The 23,564-nt window shown below is 42.4% G+C and overlaps 1 protein-coding gene across 6 annotated transcripts in view; it reads right to left on the reverse strand.

The window, feature by feature from the left end:
- The window catches only part of BTBD9 (BTB domain containing 9), a 301,113-nt gene that overhangs the window by 244,294 nt on the left and 33,255 nt on the right, over nt 1-23,564 (reverse strand). For all 6 annotated transcript variants that reach the window (XM_038394494.2, XM_043511609.1, XM_038394501.2 and 3 more), the window contains exons 5-6: nt 21,974-22,193; nt 19,679-19,798 (exon numbers count right to left, since the gene is read on the reverse strand). In XM_038394494.2, coding sequence (XP_038250422.1) covers nt 19,679-19,798; nt 21,974-22,193 — 340 coding nt within the window. The remainder of the gene's footprint in view (nt 1-19,678; nt 19,799-21,973; nt 22,194-23,564) is intronic.

A 23,564-nucleotide genomic window follows, 5' to 3' on the forward strand; every position in this document is an offset into this window, starting at 1 on the left:
ACTGTGAACAAGTCACTTAACCTGTTTTTCATTTCCCTGTCTTTGTAAAGACCTCACAGATCTGTAGATGAAAATGGCAATGTAAGCGCAAAGTATTATGAAATGGAGACAGAGATTGCTTGTTCTCAGGGATAAGGAGATAGATTCTTTAAAACAAATATCCCTGTAATATATTTCCATTCTTATTTGCTTTTTCTGCACAGTAAATGGTACATCTATACCACCTAAGTGAAGGAGATTGAACAAGTAGCAGTTGAGGGGTCAGAAAAAATTTAATTATGACAAAATGAAAAAAACCCTCAATGATAGTAAACAACCTCTAAAAAAAACCCCACTATTTTGTGTTGTTAAAAAAGAAAGCTTTGTATATTGTGACATTTCCCCTGTGCACAATCTGGATAGCTGAATACCTGTGTACCTTTAATTCTCTAGCCTGTGGTGCCTTTACACTGCTTTGCTGTCAGAACCATTCACCCCTGGCCTGTTCACAAAGCCTTTAGAATGCAAATTCACAATCAGCAAAATGCTGAGCTCTCTGACCAGTCACTCATGAATTACATACAGGAAGCAAATTCTTAGTCCTAGCCTTGTCCTCCCAGAAATGTGCATCTTGTACTGCTCAGTACCCTTCTGAATTGTACAAGCTGTGACAAAGCTCTATTCTTGCCTCTGTGGGTCCCGTGTTTCCTGGTGGATTTTGCTAGCCTCAGAGGCTGTGACCCTCCACGTAACCCTTTCTTTCTCTAGAGACAAGGGTCACGGTCTACTGAGCCATTTTCATCATAAGCCAGCGAGGGAAGTGAGGAGAAGTTATCCTTCCTTGCAAAGTCTCTGTTGTCTCCCAATCTCAGTGATTAATCAGGGGGCAAAAGGGGGGGGGCGGGCCCTCTACTATGGGCTCCAGCCCAGGGACCCTAATAGTATCAGCTACAGTAGCTGACCTTTTAGAAACATGACATGTACAATTCCCTGGGCTACTTTCCCCACAGCAGCCCTCACTTCCTCAAGCTCCACTTCACCCTTACCTCAGGGCCTCCTTCCTTGTGCCTGATATGGTGTGTACTACTCAGCCTCTCCAACAGCGCAACTTCCTCCTACAGCTCCTGATGTGCACTCCCACCTGACTAACTGGGAGGCTTTTAACTAGTTTCAGCCAGCCCGATTGGCTTCAGGTGTCCCAATCAACCTAGCCTTCTCCCTGCCTTCTGGAAAGTTCTTAATTGGCCCCAAGTGTCTTAATTGACTTGGGGCAGTTGCCATTTCACTTATCCTGGTACCAGGGATTTGTTTAGCCTGGAGCTAATATATCTATCTCCCACTACTCTTCCATAGCCATCTGGCCTTGCCCTGTCACATAGCCCCCTCCTCTGCTCAACACCATAGAGTTGGGCAACTTGGGACGCCAGGCAGTATGCTCGTGACAGACCATCAGCATTGCCATGGTGGCATCCAGCCCTGTGCCGTATGCAGAACTGGAATGGTTGGAGGGATAAGAACCACCTGGTGACCCTTGCATACTTTTCCTTATTCTGCTGCATCCACTGGAGGGGCGCCTGGTCCGTCACAAGAGTAAATCGCCAGTCTAAGAGGTAATAACGCAGTGTCTCCACACATTCTCTCTTGACTACTGCATATTTCTGTTCTCTTGGGAGAAGCTTTCTGCTTAGGTAGAGGATTGGGTGTTCCTCTTCTCCCACCATTTGCAACAGAACTGCTCCCAACCCCACCTCGTAAGTGTCTGTTTGTAAAACAAATTCCCTGTTAAAGTCCGGGGCTATGAGTATGAGGTCATTACAGAGGGACGTCCGAAGGTCTGTAAATGCCCCCTCTGCTGCGTCGGTGCATTTTACCATGCTGGACCTCGGGCCTTCACCAGGTCCGTGAGGGGACTTGCCGTAGTGGCGAAATAACCATCGGTAGTAGCCCACCATGCCTAGGAATGCACGGACCTGCTTCTTTTGGTTCGGTCGGGACCAGTTTCGAATTGCCTCTAGCTTATTCATTTGGGGCTTAACTATGCCCCTTCCCACAATATATCCCAGGTACCTAGCCTCTGCTAGCCCTATGGCGCATTTAGCGGGATTAGCAGTGAGGCCAGCCCACCTTAAGGTGCACAGTACTGCCTCAACTTTCTCCAAGTGGGTTCCCCACTCTGGCGTATGGATGACATCATCTAGGTATGCAGCTGCATAACTAGTATGGGGGCGCAGCAGCTTATCCATGAGACGCTGGAATGTGGCTGGGGCCCCATGTAGCCCAAAAGGGAGGACAGTGTACTGGAATAGCCCATCCGGGGTGGAGAATGCTGTCTTTTCTTTAGCTTCTTTGGTCAGAGAAATCTGCCAGTACCCTTTTGTCAGATCCAGTGTAGTGAAGAATCGGGCACTACCCAGTCGGTCAACCAGTTCGTCGATGCGTGGTATGGAGTATGCATCAAACTGGGATATTTCATTCAGTCGGCGAAAGTCATTACAGAATCTCATGGTACCGTCAGGTTTAGGCACTAGAACAATTGGACTGGACCCCTGACTGTAATATTCTTCAATAACCCCTAATTCTAACATTTTCTTTACTTCAGCCTTGATTTCCTCTCTTTTGGCTGCTGGGATTCAGTAGGGTCTTAATGTTACCTTGGCTCCGGGGATCGTGCGGATATGGTGATAGGTCTCAGTCGTCCGCCCTGGTTTTGTAGAGAACACATCTCGATTGCGATTAATCATGTCGGCTGCCTCAATCTTTTGGATCGGTGTCAAGTCGGATGATATCCTCACTGGCTTGTGTAAGTTATCCTCCTGGGGAAGGGTCTCCTGCATGACTAAGCATGTCTCTCAATCATGCCAAGGTTTTAGAAGATTGATGTGGTAAATTTGTTCTGATTTCCGGGGGCTTTGCTGCCGCACCTTATAGTTCACCTCTCCCACGGCTTCGTTTATTTCGTAGGGTCCCTGCCACTGAACCAACAGTTTACTTTCTGCTGTGGGCACCAGTACCATCACCCGATCCCCTGCTTGGAACCGTCGAAGCTTTGCTTGGTGGTTATAACGGGTTCATTGGGTCTCCTGTGCTCTCTCCAAGTGTTCCCGTACAATGGGCGTAACTCAGGCTATCCGATCTCTCATCTGCAGTACATGCTCAACTATGTCCCTTCCGGGATTTGGCTCCTCTTCCCAGGCTTCTCTGGCTATATCCAATATGCCCCGAGGGTGGCGCCCATACAGTAGTTCAAATGGAGAGAAATCCGTGGAGGCTTGCGGAACCTCCCGGATGGTGAACATGAGGTAAGGCAATAGGGTATCCCAATCTTTCCCATCCCAGCTCACCACTTTCCTGATCATGGCCTTGAGGGTCCTATTGAACCTTTCCACAAGGCCATCTGTTTGCGGGTGGTATACAGAGGTCCGGAGACCTTGTACATGGAGCAATGAACAGAGATCTTTCATCAACTTGGACATAAAAGCTGTCTCTTAATCAGTCAATATCTCCTTGGGTAACCCAACTCGGGCAAAGATCAGTATTAGCTCCTTAGCTACTGTCTTGGAAGCTGTGTTGCGCAGGGGAACAGCTTCCGGGTACTGGGTTGCATAGTCCAGTACAACAAGCACATGTTGGTGGCCCTGAGCTGTCTTCTCTAGGAGCCCTACCAGATCCATGGCTATCGGTTCAAAAGGAACCTCTATTATTGGAAGAGGTATCAAAGGAGCCCGCAAGTGCGGGCGAGGGCTATGTAACTGACACTCCGGACAAGAGGTGCAATATCACCGGACATCTTCATGTACTCCTGGCCAGAAGAACCTCCGCAGGATCCGTGCCTCTACCCCAGGTGTCCTCCAAACATGTGACTGTGGGCGAGACTCAATATGGCTTTTTGATGTTTTCGTGGCACCAGAAGTTCTCTCTCTTGCTCCTGCATTTGCACCAAGTGGTATAGGAGATCTTTCTTCACTATAAAGTAAGGTCCAGGACCCCGGACCTTCCCATCCATGGATATCCCATCAATCTTGGCCACCTCTTTCCTGGCATTATATCTGGGGCCCTCTGCCTGGTCCCGCCCAAAAGTCTCTCTCCCGGGACTAACCTGTCCAAGCTCCCAGAGGCCGGCTTCTGCTTCTTCCAACGGCTCGCCGCCATCATGGCTGGGGGCAGCTTCTGGCTCACCTTCTGTGTTGGAAGTTTCTTTGTTGGCTACTCGCGTCCATCTGCCTACTAGGGAGGTTTTCTGGCCCTGGGTCAGGATTCGGGTTCTCAAGGCCTTCGCGGCCTACCTCTCCTTTGTCGTCTTCCAGGTCTTTCGGGTGGCTGAGAACAGATCCTGAGAAATCTCAGTGAACCTCGCAGGTTGACATTCCCCCGGTGACAAGGCACTGTACTCAGGGTCCCCACCTCCCTCCAGCCTCTCCAGGGGAGTAAATTATCAAATCCTGGATAGTCCCTCCCAATGACTACAGGATATGGGAGTTTAGGAACTACGCTCACGGTCACCTCAATAGGATTTCCCTGAACCTCTATCTCCACGGGGATGGTGGGGTAATGGCTCACGGCCCCATGCATGATTGTCACTGCTACGCGTTTGGCTTGTAGCAGCTATTTTTTTTTTTTACCAGCTTACCCGATATGAGGGCGATAGCACTCCCAGAGTCCACAAGCGCTGTAGTCTCTGCTCCATTTATCCTCACTGGCCTGGTGTAATTATGCGGGGCTAATGCAGCCCCTGCGAGGTGGATAAGGGAGCAGGGGTCCTCCCAATCCCCCAAGTTACATTGCATAGGCTTCTCGGTCCTGGGCCATTGTGCTGCTATGTGTCCCCACTCCCCACATGCATAACATCTATAAATGCTTTTAATCACTCCCCTATCCCGGGGTTAGGGGGTTTAGTCCCAGGGCTCCCCCCACTCAGGCCAATCCCTTCCTTCTAGGATCCCCACTGGTTTTCGGGCCCCCCCCTTCTTCCACCTAGGACTCCCCAGGGGTTTGGCTGCCCAACCTTCCAGGGTTGGGGTCGGGTGCTTGCTTCCAAAGGGGCCTTCCTCGGTAGTCGGGTCAGTCCCCGGGCTCTCATCCATCTTTCTACCAGTGTTATCTTGTTGAACGTGGACAGATCTTTCTGGCCTACTCATTTGCGGAGACCTGGCGGCAGTCCCCACATGTAATGGTCTATGACCAGGGTTTCCAAAATCTCCTCCGGCGTGCACACCTCGGGCTGTAACCACTTCTGTGCGAGCTGTATGAGGTCAAATAGCTGGGACCTCGGGGGTTTGTTCTCCTGTATTTCCACTCATGGAACCTCTGGGCCCTTACCACTGCCGTTACCCCTGATCGTGCTAGGATCTCTACCTTCAGGCGGGTATAGTCAGTGGCATCTGTGGCAGGCAAGTCAAAGTAGGCCTTCTGGGCCTCTCCACACAAAAAAGGGGTGAGGATGCTGGCCCACTGCTCCTGGGGCCACATCTCATGCTGAGCAGTCCTTTCAAATGAAAGGAGATATGCCTCTACGTCATCTCTTGACGTCATCTTTGGCAGACAATCAGTGGCCCTCAGGGTTTGCGTCCCGTCGGACCCCTGGGCCTGGGTGGTGAGGATTTTCAGCTGGTCCACCACTTCTCTCAAGAGAGCACGATCTTGGGTCGCCTGGCTCATCGATAATTGATTGGTTACCTGCTGTAGCCGCATAGACTCCTGTTGTGCCATTGCCCTGAACCCGGGTGGCCTCCTGCTGGGCTGCCGTGGCTTGTACCAGAGCTCTTACCACCTCATCCATTGTGGTACAAAGCAAAACAAACAAAAACCAAAACAAAAAAAAATCCAAACCCCCAGTGCACTTTTTTTTTTAAACCTGTTTCTTCCGCCACTCTGTGAACGATATCCCACTCCTGACACCAGTTGTGACAAAGCTCTGTCCTTGCCTCCGTGGGTCCCGCGTTTCCTGGTGGATTTCACTAGCCTCAGAGGCTCACTGTGACCCTCCACGTAATCCTTCTTTCTCTAGAGACAAGGGTCACGGTCTACTGAGCCATTTTCATCATAAGCCAGCGAAGGAGGTGAGGAGAAGTTATCCTTCCTTGCAAAGTCTCTGTTGTCTCCCAGTCTCAGTGATTAATCAGGGAGCAAGGGGGAGGGGGCAGGCCAACCGGCGGGCCCACCCTCTACTCTGGTCTCCAGCCCAGGGACCCTAATAGTATCAGCTACAGTAGCTGACCTTTTAGAAACATGACATGTACAATTCCCTGGGCTACTTCCCCCCACAGCAGCACTCACTTCCTCAAGCTCCACTTCACCTTTACCTCAGGGCCTCCTTCCTTGTGCCTGATATGGTGTGTACTACTCAGCCTCTCCAACAGCACAACTTCTTCCCACAGCTCCTGACATGCACTCCCACCTGACTAACTGGGAGGCTTTTAACTAGTTTTAGCCAGCCCCTGATTGGCTTCAGGTGTCCCAATCAACCTAGCCTTCTCCCTGCCCTCTGGAAAGTTCTTAAGTGGCCCCAGGTGTCTTAATTGACCTGGAGCATCTGCCATTTCACTTATCCTGGTACCAGGGATTTGTTTAGCCTGGAACTAATATATCTATCTCCCACTACTCTTCCATAGCCATCTGGCCGTGCACCGTCACAAAGCTCATGGGAAGTTCATCATTTCATCAAGGGAAAATGATAATGCACCATCCTTGTTATCCCAAATACACTTTCCCACATACTTTAGACCAAACACCCAGGTTAAAATAAAACGAACTACAGAAAGACAGATTTTAAGTGATTACAAGTAATATGCATAAAAGTCAGGATTGGTTACAAAAGAAATTAACGAGTAAAACGCAAGCTAATACCTAACCTAACAAGCTAAGTGAACTTAAAAGGAAAAGGTCTTCCTCACCATACTCTGCAGTAAATTTCACAGGCTGGGTTCTTTCAGCCTGGAACCCTTCCCCTTTACTTCAGTTCTTTGAGAGTCATTAAGGTCATCAGCAGAGATGAAGGAAGAGAGAGGTGAGTTGGAGACCACTGTCTCTCATTCTTATGTTACTCTCCCTTCTTTGAGGATTACCACCAGCGGGGTGCAAGCAACAAGCAGTTTCTTGTGGACATGAGATTTAAGCCATCTGTGACACACTGTGCCCCATATAATGCCCTGTACCCACATATTCACCACTGTAATACGATTATGTTTTGTACAAAGTATGCCTTGTGAAGTATTGTTTGAAAAGTCATACTTTGCTAATCAGCAATGTCCTGTTAAAATGTGTGTATTATTGCATATAAAGTTATGAAATTTTGCTATATATTTGTTACTGGAACATGCTGAGAGTCTGAGAAACACCCACAGACTAGCTCCTTAGAAATAACAAAGGAACTATAAACAAAGGACTTACACATCATCCCCAGAGATACCTCAACTAACACGTAAACAGAAGGCGCAAGCAAGAAATTGCAATTCAGATGAAGGAAACTTGGCAATTCACATACGCCATGGAACTGCCCGACTCCCATGACCCAGTAGAGACTTTTTCAGTACAAAGGCTCAGAGTATAAAAGTCGGGGAGAGAAGGGTCTCTAACCACTTCTCTCCTCCACCATCTGAACTGAAACAAAATTGCTTGAAAGCCTTTCAACTGGTGAGATTGGTCCCAAGTTGGGAAAGGATCCAGCTTGTGTACTAGAAACTGAACTGCCCGTTGCTCAAAAGTCCATCTTGTACCCTGGTGATGTCACACTGTCCCTGTGATGAAATGTAAATTTCTTATTCACACTGTCCCCTTGCTGGAGAATGGCCACTTAAGCAAGTGATAGCCCTTTAACACCTGGTTGGGGCTAGTGTGTCTTTGCCTCTGAAAAACTGGTTTGTGGGTGTTATCCAGAATTACAGCATATTTCAGTAACAATCATACAGTAGAATCTCATAACTTCACATATAGCGTTGCTACACATATGTAGGCATCGTTTACTGGGGGGCCTCTGAACTTAACTGGGAGTGTTCCATTTAGGAAGATCCTTAATGCTGCAATCCAGCCTTCAAGACTACAACTCCCATATTGTCTTGGGGAACAGAGCAAGAGACTTCCTTTACTAGGGAATGCAGGGAGAGCGTGCGATAGGCTCCATTTTGGAGAGGAGCTGAGATTGCTTTATGGAGTTCTGTCCAAACCAGAAGCTGCTGCTTAGAGTCTGCTACGGCTTTGTTCAAGCAGGGAGCTTCAGAGGCTGTTGATGGGCTTCACTGAGACAGTTGCTGTACCCAGAGCTCACTGAGTGAAGGTAGTATGGGTAACCACCACCTTTGTCTGGGAAAGTACTTGCAGAAAAGAGACTTTAAGAAGTTATCTGAGTCTCAGAAGAGGGAAAGAGGTCTTGTCATCTAATCAGAATCAGGGTTGCTGACATCTGGTTAAAACAACTCCAAACTTACGAAGAGTTGTGCAGCTTGGAATGATTCCAAATTAGAATTGTTCTGCCCCTTGTTGCCTTGGCTGCACTGATTTACTGGACCAATAGAATTCTGTCCCCAGCTTCACAATCTTCAAGCAAACCCACTCAAGCATTTAGAACTCTGAAATCCAGGGGAGTGTACACTCAGAGGTGGGGTAAATGGAGACACTGTAAATGCAAGTTAAATATGTTTATTAATTGATTTATCCAACTGCCCCCTGCTGATCTAAATTAGTAGCGACATTTAATCTCAGTCTACTATCCCATGTTTCCTTAAATTATTAAGTAAATTGTGTTAACTCTAATCTAAGTGTATATTGGGTATATATTGTTTATAATTGGTATTTTAGAGTTAGACCCATTGCACAGATTAGTTTAGGTTTATTCCTGGAGGCTCCAAAGGCTCACCAGTGAGAGTGTACAGGCCCAGCCAGATGGAAGCACCACCCATTTTAATGTCCTTTACAAGTAAAAGGACTGCAGCAGAGGGGTGGATAGAGGATTCCCACCTATCCAATATCATCACTGGGATACTCAGGATCTCCTTTGCTGCCAACAATATCAGGCATCCAGGTGAGCATTGCTTGCTCCCAAGTAAGCCAGGGAGGAAAGGAGTAGGTTACACATATTTCAACAGTATAATGATATTCAGCAGTTTATGACTTTTCAAATGATACTTCACGAGACATACTTTGTACAAAATTTATCATAGTCTTGCAAAAGTGGTGAATGTACAGTATAGACTGTCACATATTTTATATATATATAAGCTTCCCCTACTAAAAGAGACTATGATGACCTTCCCTTCACATTAAATGAACGTAAACATCTATGATGGTGATCATATCCCATAAAGGAAAGAGTAAAACATAACAACTCTGTTTGCGAAAGCATAAGCAAGTTTCCCATTGTAATTTCAAAAAAAGCCACACTAGAGGGTTTGTTCACCATCGTTTTATTTTTAGTATATAATCAAGCTTTTCATCAGGACAAGCAAAATTCTTACAGATCTAGAAAACACCTACCATACATGTTTGAGGGAAAACATAAGCAGTTAGTGTTGAATCATAAAAGTATCACTGGCCATATTAAGTTACTAAGATGTCAAAGTATAACCAACCAGTTTGGACACCTCAGTGCATTGCCAACTGAGAGGTATTACGCATGAAGTACAACAGCACCCTTAGTTCACAAGTTCATTTGGATATTTTAAAGTGTTATACAAAAACAATTTCAGGCAGTAATAGAGGCTACAATACATTATAAGTAATGTAATGAACCACTGATGAAGTCTGACTGAATTAGTTTATATTTTTTGTGAAAAATTGTACATTTAAAAATTAACCTAACCAGAATTTGGGGGATGGAACACACATTCACACAGCATGCTTTTCTAATTAAGCTCATATGAAGCTACTATAGATACTGACAAACAGATTCATGAGTGAACAGATGCAAACGGAGGAAGATGAAAAGTGAGCACAGAATGAAGAAAAATGCAGTTATGTGGAGAATTGGAGAATTTATTCAAACAACCTTTAAGCATAATGAAAGACTTTGTATATTTTCTTAAAACTCGGGTGTTTGGTAGTCTAGTCTTGAAGAGCTCTCACTTTGCATGACTGATATTTATATGGCAGATAACTCAGACAGACAACTAGCCTGGCCAGTATTACAAGGTTAATAGTTTCTTTATACGCTATATTTTAACAATTTATCTGGTGTATTAGATACAAACAAACAATGTCCTTCATCATGAAGCATGGTATCTGTGTTGTTCAATTTTTTTTATTTATATATTTTTGAGAGTAAAACCATAATAACTGCACCCAATGAACACATATCCCCAAACTCCACTTGTGCTTGGGCTCTTCTCTATCCATCACAAAGCATTCTTAGGCAAAGGTGTTGTGAAGAGTCTTGATCCAAATTCTCTTTTTTAAACCCATTTCAAGACTGTATTAATAAAAGAGTAATTATTGGAGATCTTGTGCAATTGAACTTTAATCCCTTCTGTTGGGGCCTGATATTGATTTTTTTTTCACTTTAGCGCAAAAGAATACAGAGTCTAACTACTGAGATTTTTAGATGGCACCATTTAATGCATCAGGAACATCCAGCAGAAGCAGACTGCATTAAAGAAAAACTGCAGGCCTTTAGATAAATACTGAATTAAGGAACAGACTGAGCATTTAGGTTCCACTCTCAGTTGGGAGCAGTGAATAGCTGTGCTGCCTAGGTGTCCCGTCAGGTTCCCTTCATTTGACCCTTTGGCCCTACTCCTGTCCCTGTTATTTCATTAGTTGTCCCCAGGAAAGAAAAAATAGCCCTGGGAACCAATTGCAACTCAGAGTATGATTTACTCTAGAACAGCATGGGCAGGGACAGAATAAATTACTGCAGTTCTTACTGACTGACCTCACAGGTGCTCCCCTCTGCAGGAAACTACTCTAACTATTCAATTGGGAGGAGCAGAGCATTCCCCCTGACTCTTTTAAACTCTTTCCTGTCCACTTGCTTGAAAAGGGGAATATCTAGACAGCAGGGGCTGTATTCTGTACCAGACTCGTACCCACATGCTGGGTAAGTCTTACTTGCTGAGCAGAGGGAAGAGCCTTCCTTCCTTACTTGGCTGTGAAAAACAAGGACACAATGTAGCTCTAAATATATTGCATATTAAGAAATGAATTTCCAACACAGTTTCTGAACATGTCAGTTTTTAAACATTTCCAAAAATATAAATCATCCTAGTGCCCGAGAGGGTTTATTTTACCAATACAACATCAGACTGGATCCCATGCTGAAAGTATGTGTTAAGAGGTCAGAAAATGTGGCTCACCATTGGAGTGCACAGGAAAGACACATACTTTTTTCAACTACACCTTCCATATAAGTAAGGATAAGGCCTTTTCCTGTAGCCATATTGTAAGGCCCTTGTCTGCAACCACATTAGGAGAGCAGCAGCCAATAGCCAAGAAGTAAGAAAGTCACATCCTCACATTCCACCTAAATTACATTAAAACAATGTAATATCAGGCTGTTAAGAAGGCAGTCCTGTCCTACTAGTACTCACCATCACCAGATAAAGAAACAGATCTTAAAATGCTTAAAGAAAACTTTGTTTGATAGCATTCTAGCATTCTGTCCGGCAAGAAATCACTTAACAGTTGTGATTGTTAAATCTGTACTTCTATTATTTTGCCTTTATGTTCCCTACTTCTCTGTTGTTTATCTGTATGGTCGCTGTCTAGTTCTTTGATTGTTTCTGTCTATTGCATAACTAATTTTGGAAGGTATAAATCAACCATGTTGATAGGGTATGATTGGTTAAAGAATTGTTTTACAATATGTTAGTATTGGTTAGAAAATTTAGTAACATTTTAGTAAAATGATTGGTTAAGATACAGCTAAGCAAGACTCAAATTTCGCTATATAAACTGGAATCCAAAAGAAAGTTTCTGGGAATCAACTCCAGAACACAGCCCCAAGATCAGGGCTGCCAGATCTCACACCACACAGAAGCTGGAGCCCCCAGATGACCTAATCCTGACCGGCCAGCAGGAAAAGTTTGTCTGCCTTATTGGGAGTAAGTGAGCATTGTATGCTTAGCGTGTGCATTCTATTTTGGTGATTGTTAATAAATAGAGGTTAAGTCGGATATTACTGTGTAAGGCCCTTTCACTGGTAAAAGACCCCGTAAACCTGCAAAAGATTAAGCCCTGAGTCCACAGGGAATGGGTGTTTGTTCTGAGTCCATAGGGAATTGGTGTTTACCTGTAGCCCACAGAGGGGTAAAGTTAGGTCTCTTTCCCCCGGAGCCCTAGTAACTGGGAAAGGATGGGGATGCCTAAATCAACTGGGTTACGCCTTAAGCTCCAGGAACTAGGTAGAGGTGGGATGTCCTAGAGTGTGCGGGCAACAAATTTAGGGTAAAGCTGGATGCCTTATACCTGGAGCCCTAGGAACTGGGAAAGGGTGGGGGTGCCTAGACTAAAAGGGTTATGCCTTGAGCCCACAGAAAGGTAAAGGTGGGTACCCTAGAGAGTGTGTGTAATAGAAAATTTTATTAGGGTAACATATAAACACACGTTGAAGTTTAAATAATGGTTTAAAAATCAAATAATTATTTTTTATAAAAAGTCAGCTTGCACCAAGCTAGAGTTTCTTGTTTTCTTATGAATTCAAACTGTATTTCCTGTTGCTTATCCTAAATGAGACAGTCAAAATGGCACCTCCCTACTAGATGAATGATTTGGTCTCTTACTATGCTTCCATTTTAAACTGTAACCAACCAGTGAGAAAGGGAAGAAGAAGAATAAACTCCATTCAGTGCTACGTTAGCTACTTATCATTTAAGCACGGAGTTCCTCCTTTCATTTTAACGTTTCTGAAGTAACTGTTGCCTTCTGGTACAAACCCCCCTCCCCACCCCCCATCTTCCCCCAACCCCCCAAAAGGACATCAGAGGAGAGGGGGATAAAATACCCTGCTCCCAAAAGAAACTTGTGATCCTTCCCGAACACCTCTCAAAACTATATTTCCAGGTTTTATTACTCTACTGTACTTTTTCAAACCTTTTTCATCTGCATCATACATGAATAGTCATGGGTGCATTTTGGAAACCTGAAATATCTAGGGGGGGAAGACCCATGTACTTATAGCAAGAGTGATAGATTCAGAGGAGGAAGAAATTATGCTTTTAAGATCGGAGTTTCTCTCTTTCAGTATCATTGCACCCCCCACTGTTCCTCTGATATTCTTGTTAACTACTGTAATTAGCCTACCTTGCTTGTCACCATGAAAGGTTTTCCTCCTTTCCCCCCCCTGCTGCTGGTGATGGCTTATCTTAAGTGATCGCTCTCCTTACAGTGTGTATGATAAACCCATTGTTTCATGTTCTCTGTGTGTGTGTATATAAATCTCTCCTCTGTTTTTTCCACCAAATGCATCCGATGAAGTGAGCTGTAGCTCACGAAAGCTTATGCTCTAATAAATTTGTTAGTCTCTAAGGTGCCACAAGTACTCCTTTTCTTATTGCCTCTATGGTGTTCCCTACTAAATTGTGGAACAATTCCAAATGGGAAAATTATATTTTCTTTGAATATGATGCAAATATCTGAACAATAAAAGAGCAATTGTGTAAACAATTAAAGAAAAAAAAGTATCTGATAGAGGATAAATAAATGTTTCAGATGAAGTTTTATTTCATCTGATTCTATATAGTTCTAAATTAGAAAAAAAAACCACTTTTACAGTAGTGCTTTATAAGCTGGACATTTATATACCAACCATGTTTATGATAGATAATTACCCAGTTCCTATGCTGGTAAACTATCTAGCTGTTTCTCAGATCGTTCTTTCACCTAATATGTTTAGAGAACTGTGTCCGACAAGCTTCCAAATTGTAATGGGATTTTTTGTTTTTTGGTCTCTATATTTTCTTTAGAAAGTTATCACTGATGTTTAATTATGAATGTGTAATATAAATAGTGCTAAGCTTTAAAAATTATGTATTGTTTGCAATTAGATGCAGAGATTACAATATATTTTAAACAGCATAACCTCACCAATGACTAGGAGACCCACTACGTTACTGGATCTTGCTAAATAGCAGGTGACAAACAAAAAAACTAAGATACTTCATCACAAAATGTACTTAGTTCATCAGACAACTGAAGTTTAGCTTTAATTATCATCATATGATAATAGGAAATGTAGAATTTTTTAAATTAAAATCTTTATATAAGGCCTCACTAAAAGTGTGCTGGCTATTAAATCATTGAGCAGTGTGGAGAGATTGTTGTTTTGTATACAACAGTTGGAGAGTGTGTGCTAATTAGCAAAGTTCTACTCTATTACATCACAGTTTTGCTTTGAAAGAAAGTTCTTTCATACCTTTATACAAAACCAATTATTCTTATCCACCTGTTGACAAAGGCAGCTTCTTTGATGGATAAACCACGCAGCCCACTTAAAGCAGTACATCTGCCTTTTGACAGACATGCACAGTTCTTATTAACAAAAATGAGTGTCATGTGCTGTGAAGCGAGAATATACTCAGACTTAGACAGTCACCTTATTTGGTCAAAAGAGGTTCTCTCTGTCCATATTTTAATTCTGTAGTGAAGGACACTGTTGGCCACACCCCATTCAGATGCCAAATAACTTATTTATATTTGAGGATTGCATTGCTCCGGTTGTATGGAAAATTGGTTTAAAAACAGAATTTAAAATGAGAAAAAAAAAAAGATGAGCAAGGTCTTATCAGTCATATCATCATAGAAGTTCTGAAATTACATGGAAAAGGAATAATCTACTTCCTCTGTCTGCCAACGCAGGATTGCTCCCTTCATATATTTACTAGTATAGTGTCCAATCTGTTTTTAAAAGATCTCAAACAACTGGACTTCCAAGAGAATGTCATGAATTTTACCCTGATATTTAGCTTAAGTTATCCTTTTCTTCTCCCTTTACATATATATCGAACAAAAACAAAGAAAACAGTTATGTGCCTTACAGGAACTGTGATTTGTGATGTGTTGTCCACAGAGATCCCACTCTTGGAGTTCACGCATCCCGTGCGTGCAAGATCAGATTCTTTTGAAAATCATTGTTCATTAGGACCATGCCTGCACCCTGAATGCCCTCTTGCACTCCAGAGCTGAGAGCATAAAGGGCAGGGTGAACACAAGCCACGCATTCTGTTCCTTCATTGATAAGAATCCCATAGAAGTAGGACTCTGATCAGCAGGGAAGAAACCATTCTCTTCAAGTGAATGTTATGTTGAGTAGTCACCACCAAGCAGTTGGGAGTAGGGTGAGAAAAAGGGTATTTGGAGCCCTTGGCTGGAATTTTTCTTTTTTTAATTAGCCTTCATACACATGGATGCAATGGTGACAGGAATCTGCTAAATGTTATGGGCTGATTATAGGACAGCATCATTGATAGGCAGTGCTAGTTTGCCCCGAGATGTGGTGGGGAGGATATCCACTTGGGAGCATTGGAGCTTCTGTATTTCCTCCAAGGGAACCTGTAAGGTCTTGGCTACACTCTTCATCAAGTCCTGAAAAACTTTAAATTCAATTGCGTAGGATCGTGGAGAGGGTCTGATAGCTTCATGTAGGAGAAGACTAGGATTTGTTGGAAGGAGACACTTCCTCATTAGCTCTTGACTGCTGTTTCTCCTTGAAGTTTTCTTGATAATGGAGGCTGCCTGGAGAAGAGCTAATCTTGATGGGCCCACTTACAAAAAGACACCCATAGAACTGGTCACCATAGAGAGGCCTAAGGATTCTATAAAGTCCAGTGTGGTGGGGCATAAGGGAATGGAGCAGGACCCCAATATTGCCTGCTAGGGTTGGCAATGACTGGTTCCTGGAATGTCCTCCTCAGGGCTCATACCTGGGGATGCAGGTTGGAAAGAGAAGGAAAGCATAGATAAAGATGCTGGATTCTGAAGACATGTCCTCCACTGCATCCATTGGAGGAGCTCAAGGTGTTGGAACCAGCTGTCAAATCGGTACCAGTGGTCGAATGAGTACTGGCAGTTGGGTAGGCAGTGGCATCTGAATTGATACCAGTGACTGAGCTTTCATGGGCAGGAGCAGCAGTACTGATTAATATGTTGCATATATCGATACTGACAAGAACATCTTCTCACATGCAACTTATACTCACAGCCCTCAAAGGGTAGTGAAGACTGGACAAACAGTCCATGTGACTGGAGGGCTCTAAGGGGACACAGTCTGGGGCCCGAAAATTTCTTCCGAGTCCTTATGACCGGAGGGCTATGAAGGTCCTGAGAACCGTGCTGAATGGGACTGCTTACCGAGAGACTTCTCGATATGCAGAATGGTAGCAGACCTTTTTGGCAGTTCCTGGCTCTTGGTAACAAAGCAAACTAAAGCCACAACAGTACACAGAGCAGGATGCAAGATTTCCTTAGATCTTAATCTCTGAGGACATGTGGGACCCCAGAAGTCCAGTAAGAAGAAGCTTAAGTTGTCCTCCGTCAGTTTCTGAGATCTGCTCTTAAATCCGGAGAGGCCTTACACTTTGACGGGATGTGGAACTCTCCAAGGCAGCCAGAATGCCAATGGGAGAGGGGGAAGGACCTATAACAGGTATGAAATCTGGGGTTTGGGGCATAACCTGCAGAAAGGAAGTTACAGTCGAAAAGGGGGCTAATAGATAGGAAGAGCCCAACCCATGGCTGAAAAATTAAAGAAGGCACAAACTCTCGCTGGGAAAAGACAACAAAATTGCTGGAAAAGGGAATGATATTAAAAGAAAAAAAAAACACACAGAAAAGTAGCGTGTAGCTAGAAAGTCAGCAAACACTGCAATGCTCCATTTCAATCCACAGGTGATCGAGAAAGAACTGGAATGGTGGCAGGTCCACCCCTCCCTATATATGTTCAGTCCACAGTGTGAGGGAGTCTAGGTTGTGAGATTGACCCACATGCACTGCTGAAAAAAGTCTCCAATCACAAACATTGGCACACACAAATATAATGTGGAAACAACATCTGGAACAAGAGCTCTTTTTTTAATGTCAGCCAGCCAGCACCCAGACTTTCAAGTCCAGGTGCAGGATTCAGCCATTGTTCTGCAGGATAAAATCCAGGAGGACCTGCATATTGACAAGTTCATGTAGTCCAAATACCAAAGTTATCTGGCCCATGCTGGAACTATCACAATGATCTGACCCGCAGCCTGCTTGAGGTTCCTCATGACTCTGGGTATTGATGGAAAGGTGTACATCAAACCAGGAGCAGACAAAAATGAGAAAGGTGTCCGAGAGGAAGCCCAGACTCACACCTCACTTGGAGCAGAACCCTGGACAGTTGTCCACCTGTAGGAATCCCAATCTGAAACAGATATTTAGGAAGACCACGGTCTTGAGGGACCATTTATGGTTTTTGGATAAGTCTCTGCTGAGATGGTCTGCCAGTGTGATGTAGAGCTGTTGGAGTAATGTGATGATGAATGAACCAGTCCCCGAGATGTGTACCTTCCTGGCATAGAGGAGAGGATATAGTTCCCCCTTACCTACTGATATAGCGCATCGCTGTGGAACTGTTGTCCCTAAGCACTTGTATTGTCTAACAGATGAGGGGCAGAAAATCGCTACACGCCAGTCAGATAGCCTGAATTTCAGAATGTTTGTATATAGGAAAGCCTCATGGGCAGACCACTTCACTTGGATCTTCAAATGGTTAAGATGGGCTCCCCATCTGAGCACAAGCATCTGTTTCTAGAGTCTTTGTTAGTTAAAGCACTGAAAAGAGTACACAACTGCACACCTGGGTTGGATACATCCACCAATCCAATGAGAATAGGGCCTCCTGAGGAGCTGTGACCACCTGATCCACACTGTGCCTATCTAGTAGTTATGTTGATCTCAACCTCAATCTTGAAAGGGCGAAAGGTGAAGTCCAGCATACTGTGTGACATATCGACATGCTGATATGTCCCCAGAAGTATGAGACCAGTCCTCAGTAATGTTATCAATGAGTCTGAAGTTTATTATTAGGTTGAACATAATCTGAAACTTGGGTTAAGGGAGGTACACTTTTGCCTACTTGGAATCTAAGAGTGTCCTGATAACTCCACGGTCTGAATTGTGGTCAGTGTGGATTTTTCTCTGTTGACCCCAAGTCCTAACAACAAAGAGGTTTAGTGTCTTCTGAAGTGAATCGGTCACTTGTTGGGAGATGGGATGGTAGGGGATTTCCCCCATACCAGCCAGTCACCAGGAGGGGATACACTTGGATTTCTTGTCTTCTCAGATGGGCAGCCACATATCTAACATGTTGGTGATCACCTGTGGGGCTATGGAAAGACCAAAGGGTAGGACTCTATTGATAGTGTGATGTTCCAATCAGGAATCTCAGGTGCTTTCTCTGAGCCAAGTGTATTGAAATGTGAAAACAGGCGTCTTGAAGGCTGAGAGCCAAGCGCGCTCCATGGAACGAGAAGAGACCATCACTACTGGGGCATTAGAACAGGTCTTCACATTAAGACTTCTGGAGGAGTGAGTCTTAGGAGATGCTTTCTGTTCTGTCTGGAGAAGGGGAAAAAATAAATTGGTGCTTGCCTTGGTCCAGGGAGCGGTGTTCCTTTTAGGCCCTGTCTAAATGCATCACTGATGCAACTGAGGCACATGTGCACCACATGTGGAATCTGTGAGGACAATCACTCAAAGAAGAAACGTGCCTGTATGTTGAATCCCTTTCCTCCATCACTTTTTATCTCTCTTTTATCAATGTATGATATGTCTCCATCAGTATCAGGATGCCTCAATTTAAAAAAATTATCTTCAACACCTCTGTGACATAGGGAAGTGCTATTATCTCCATAATACAATAAAATGAGTCAAAAAGAGACTAAGTTACTTGCCTAAAATTCATTCAAGAAATCTGCGCAGAGTAGAGAACTGAACAGAGGTCTCCAAGGTCCCAGACTAGCACCCAGCCACTGGGCCATCTTTTTTAGAGGTTGTAAACTCTTTGACTGAGGGACCATGTCTTTGTAGGTATTTGTACATCTCCTAGCACAATGGCCTCTCTCCTGCAGAAAAGCTCTACTTGCAGTAGGGAAAAGGAGGGAGAGAATTTTTTAACGAGGTTCCCCTGTGCCCAGTGACCTCTTTCCCTCCATTATCAGGGACATCTCCCCACTAAGGGCTGTCTCCTGGGGGGGAAAAAAATCTACTTGCCGAGGCATAAGAGCCCTACAAGAAGGGACAGGCCCTTTTTGGGCTATCATTGTGTAGTTTGCCATATGGTTCCACTACTTTACTTTTCATTTTTATATACAAAAGAGATCATTTATTAAAAAGATTTACAGTGTATATCATGAACATTTTAAAGCATTTCAAAATTTCTCAGCAAATCACAGCTGCTGAGTACTACTTTTATGGAATGAAAAAATACTAACAGTCTTACCTCATTGGACTATAACTAGAGGAAGAGAGAAAAGAATACACAAACTATTGTTCAACTGTGCTGTAAATATATTTAGAGAGAGAGAGAAGAGCACCAAAGTTTTCAAACATGGTTCCCTAAAGTTCAGCAACTAAATTCATATTTATGCATCTACAGACCTAGTCTGATATTTGTAGATAAGTGACATCCACAACTTTCATTGAAATTACTATCAGATGTGGGTGCTCAACACCTGTGAAAATCAAGCCACTTATTTAGGTGCCTAAGAATTGGAAAGATACGCAGACAGTATTATGCATATAAACTAACCTGCAGACACGGGCAGGAAAATACAGCTTCTGCCAGGACCGACAAAGATATTTAGAATGATCGATCACACGGATCCAGTCTAGCTCGTCCATGGACACCTCAATATAGTAGGAATAAGACCTGTGGATTGCCAAAAATAATCGTTAGAATAGAAGCAGTCAATACTCGTGAAATAACCTGCTTTCGGGAAGTTGGTGTCTATGTAAAAATATATTTTCACAAAAGGGATCCATATCCAGACTTCTGTGAGGAGGCTGCATTACAAATTACTTTAAAAATAAATGTTAACGTAATCATATGTTAAAAGATATTTTCAGAACTACATAAAATGGCCAAATTCAGAATTCCCAGTAATAAGATGAGCTAAATTTAAAACCAGCACTGCAATTACTTTACTGAAATATTAACAAGATAGCAGAGAAAATTTAGCAGATCATAAATGTCAGCCTGAAACCCTTAACTGGAAAATGGAAGTTTATTTTGTGTCATGACATCTTTTTCATTGATTTTCTTTATCAGTCTTGACCTAGTTAGGTACAGTTGCCTCTCTATCCGTGTAATTTATCTAATCTTTTTTTGAATTCTACTGTTTTTTACTTAGTTGGTTCATATATCTTGTTACAATTAGTTCAATTGGTTATTTATGCATTGACTAAAAAGTATTTCTTTAGAAGCTTTAAATCTGTTGACTTTTGGTGTTTCCAAGGGAGAAAGAAAAATACCACAAATTCCAGTACTCCTGAGTTGATGGAACTTTTGCTCAACAATAAAAGTTTAGCTTTTAAACTAACAGGTCACTTCTAAAAAAAAATCAGTATATGTTATTCTGAAAGAACAATAACTGCACTTGAGATAAGTGAGTTTATTTGAAAGTATTAGTAATGTTAATATTTTTTATTCTAAAATAATGAGAGTTGGTTACAAAATCCAATGGCAGGGTGACAATTTACTGACTATATATTGTTAAAGACCTGGGATTAGTTTAACACAAGGATGGTCTACACTAGAATATTGAACCAACTACATTGCTCAGGGTGTGAAAAATCCATACACCCGAGCAATGTAGTTAAGTTGACCTAAGTCCCTATGCAGACACTAGGCTGACGGAATCATTTCAGTGTACAAAAGCTCATTACTTTTGTATATTAAATGTAATACTCTGTGAAAAACAAAGGCATGAAAACTTTCCTCTTGCATAACAGAATAAAGATATTGCACAGAATAAAAATATTTGCAGAGAGCTGTATGATTTAGAGAACTATTAATAAAATTAAAAAAAACCCTTCCTGATAGCTAGTATTAAATTGATATATTTTTGCTAATAGAAAATAAGGCTTGGAATTTCCAAAGTAACAGTGTCACCCAACTGTTAAACGTGTGTGCAATTTGATTCTTTAAGAACATAAAGTAGCAAGAATAAAATATGAGGTAGGGTAGTTATATTAGTTAAGTGGGCAGTGATCATTCAAATTTCACAAGTCTCCTTAAACAGGTCCCTAAGAACTATATTCATAACTTGGTAATTACCAATCTGGGCAATTTTATTACACATAGGTTACTGTCACAAACCTAACAGAAACAGAAAGGTTTTTCATTAAAATAATATCATTTTAACCAAAAGAACTCATTTTAAAATTCTCTTGCAGTATTGTGAACTGAAACACAAAAATATCATAGGTTTCAGAGTAGCAGCCGTGTTAGTCTGTATTCGCAAAAAGAAAAGGAGTACTTGTGGCACCTTAGAGACTAACAAATTTATTAGAGCATAAGCTTTCGTGAGCTACAGCTCACTTCATCCGATGAAGTGAGCTGTAGCTCACGAAAGCTTATGCTCTAATAAAAATATCATGTCACTGCAGGAGAACCAGAAAGTGAAACTGACCAGCCCAGTGTCATTATCTAAGAGCAAATGAGAAACGTAGACAGCATAAATGGAGAGAAATGAACCGCTTGTTTAAAATGATTTTAATAATTTAAGCAGTTATTAGTAAAAAGAAGTTTTACATATTTAAAGCATGTAGATGACTAAATATTATGTATTTTAATACTGCAAAGTGAACGTGACTTGTTACATAAGTAACAAGTATGAAGCAAAAAAACCTCATAAGCCTATTCAAATGTTAAAAATTAACATTTAAATTCAAGTTGTCAATGCTATCCCAACCATGATATGTTATTGAAACTGTGCAATTTATAGGCATTTAATAAAAGTTAATAATTCAATATTTTATCATTGAGGCAGGTGGGGTATAATCAGTTTTAATTTCTCTTAAATCAGGGTGACTTGTCACATACCGGCTATCTCTGTCCCAGAGTAGTATTCGTATGTGGTTGACTATCGATGGCTGACCTAGTTTAATTTCAATGCCAGAACGGCAGTCATCATCAATCGGGTGTCGGGAAAAACCATGATCCAAGTCGTAATTCTGTGTGTCCCCATCTAGCAAAGCAGACTTCAGCTCTCCTTTTACAACCTGGGCTCCATATTTCATAGTTGCAATGTTCTCACCTGATACTAAAAGTGGAAAGAAAGAGTTGCTTACCAGTTACGATTTTACAGCACAAACAAATTAGCAGAGATGATTTGGTGGCTACACAACCCTTCAGGTTGCTTCAGGGCTGTGAGAGCCTAATCCAAAGGCCAATGAAGTTAATGGGAATTTATTGGCTCAATGGTCTTTGAAATAGGGCCTACAACTTGGGCGCCTTTGTCTGCCAAAGCAGCAAAATCCAACCTTTGCCATAGAATTGTGCCACAAAATCTAGTCTTATCAAAATAGTTAGAGATAATGATCCTTAACTTCATTTGTAAAATACTGAGATATATGGTTGAAAAGTGTTGAGATAAAGTATTGTTTCTTTAAAAAAAATGCTTCTATCCCTCATAATTGCAAAGAAAATGCTGAAAAATATGACCTGAATGCAAAATACTGTGTTGTCTTCCTGACTCTGCAGACAGGCTGACAATAGCTTTAGGGTGTACATTTTGCCATTCATTTCAATATAGTGTTATGTCTAAAACCTAGATAATGCAAGTTAAAATGTTGACATTTTAAACATTTCATTGACGAACATGTTAGCAGAAACACCCAGCTAAGATGCTGCCCCCATAATTACAAACAGCCTCCGTTGCTTCCACAAATGCCAAAAGTCCCACCTGTCTTTTATCCACCTGTCACAACCTCCAGCTGGACCCACCCCACACTAATTTTGTACAATAGATTTTTATTGTCAATACAAATATTTACAAGCATATTGAAGACTAAACATGAGTGGACAGCATAAAAATAAACTGAACTTAGTATAACAGGCTACTGTTTCCAGTATAAGTTCATATTTAATTTTTCAAACTTTTTAAGATTTAAATGAAGCTGCTGCAGAATCCATGGAGCTTGCTGCAAAATTTAGGTCCAGCTTGCTATTGAGTACATGGTGTCTCAGATCATAAGGCTGAAACATAGGTATTTATTGACAGGAGGAAGGCTTGTGTAGAACAAGGCAGCCTCGCCTTTAAGAGAATGTACATGGATCTGTTACAACTGCTGTCTTTCTATCCTGAACTGTGTGTGAAGTTTCTGGAAATCTGCCTATTCTCTGAAAGTAGTAATAATTAAGTGGGCTAACCATACACATTTCATGATGCATTATTTAATACTTTGAAGTGAATAGTTTTCTGATGATAGTTTACAGTTTAATTTGAATTTAATACTTAAGGAAAAGCTACAGGAATCCAATTCTTAAAATAGCTACATTATTGACAGAGTGAAAAATCATGTGCTTCGGTGCCTGCTATCAAATGCTATCAACATGAATGCAGAGGATCAGTAAGGCCTGAAGTTTCCAAAGTGAAAAATCTGAAGGGACAGCTGCTTAAAAAAAAAAAAAA

Source organism: Dermochelys coriacea, chromosome 3 (assembly GCF_009764565.3).
Source record: "Dermochelys coriacea isolate rDerCor1 chromosome 3, rDerCor1.pri.v4, whole genome shotgun sequence".
In the NCBI taxonomy this organism is placed as follows: Eukaryota; Metazoa; Chordata; order Testudines; family Dermochelyidae; genus Dermochelys; species Dermochelys coriacea.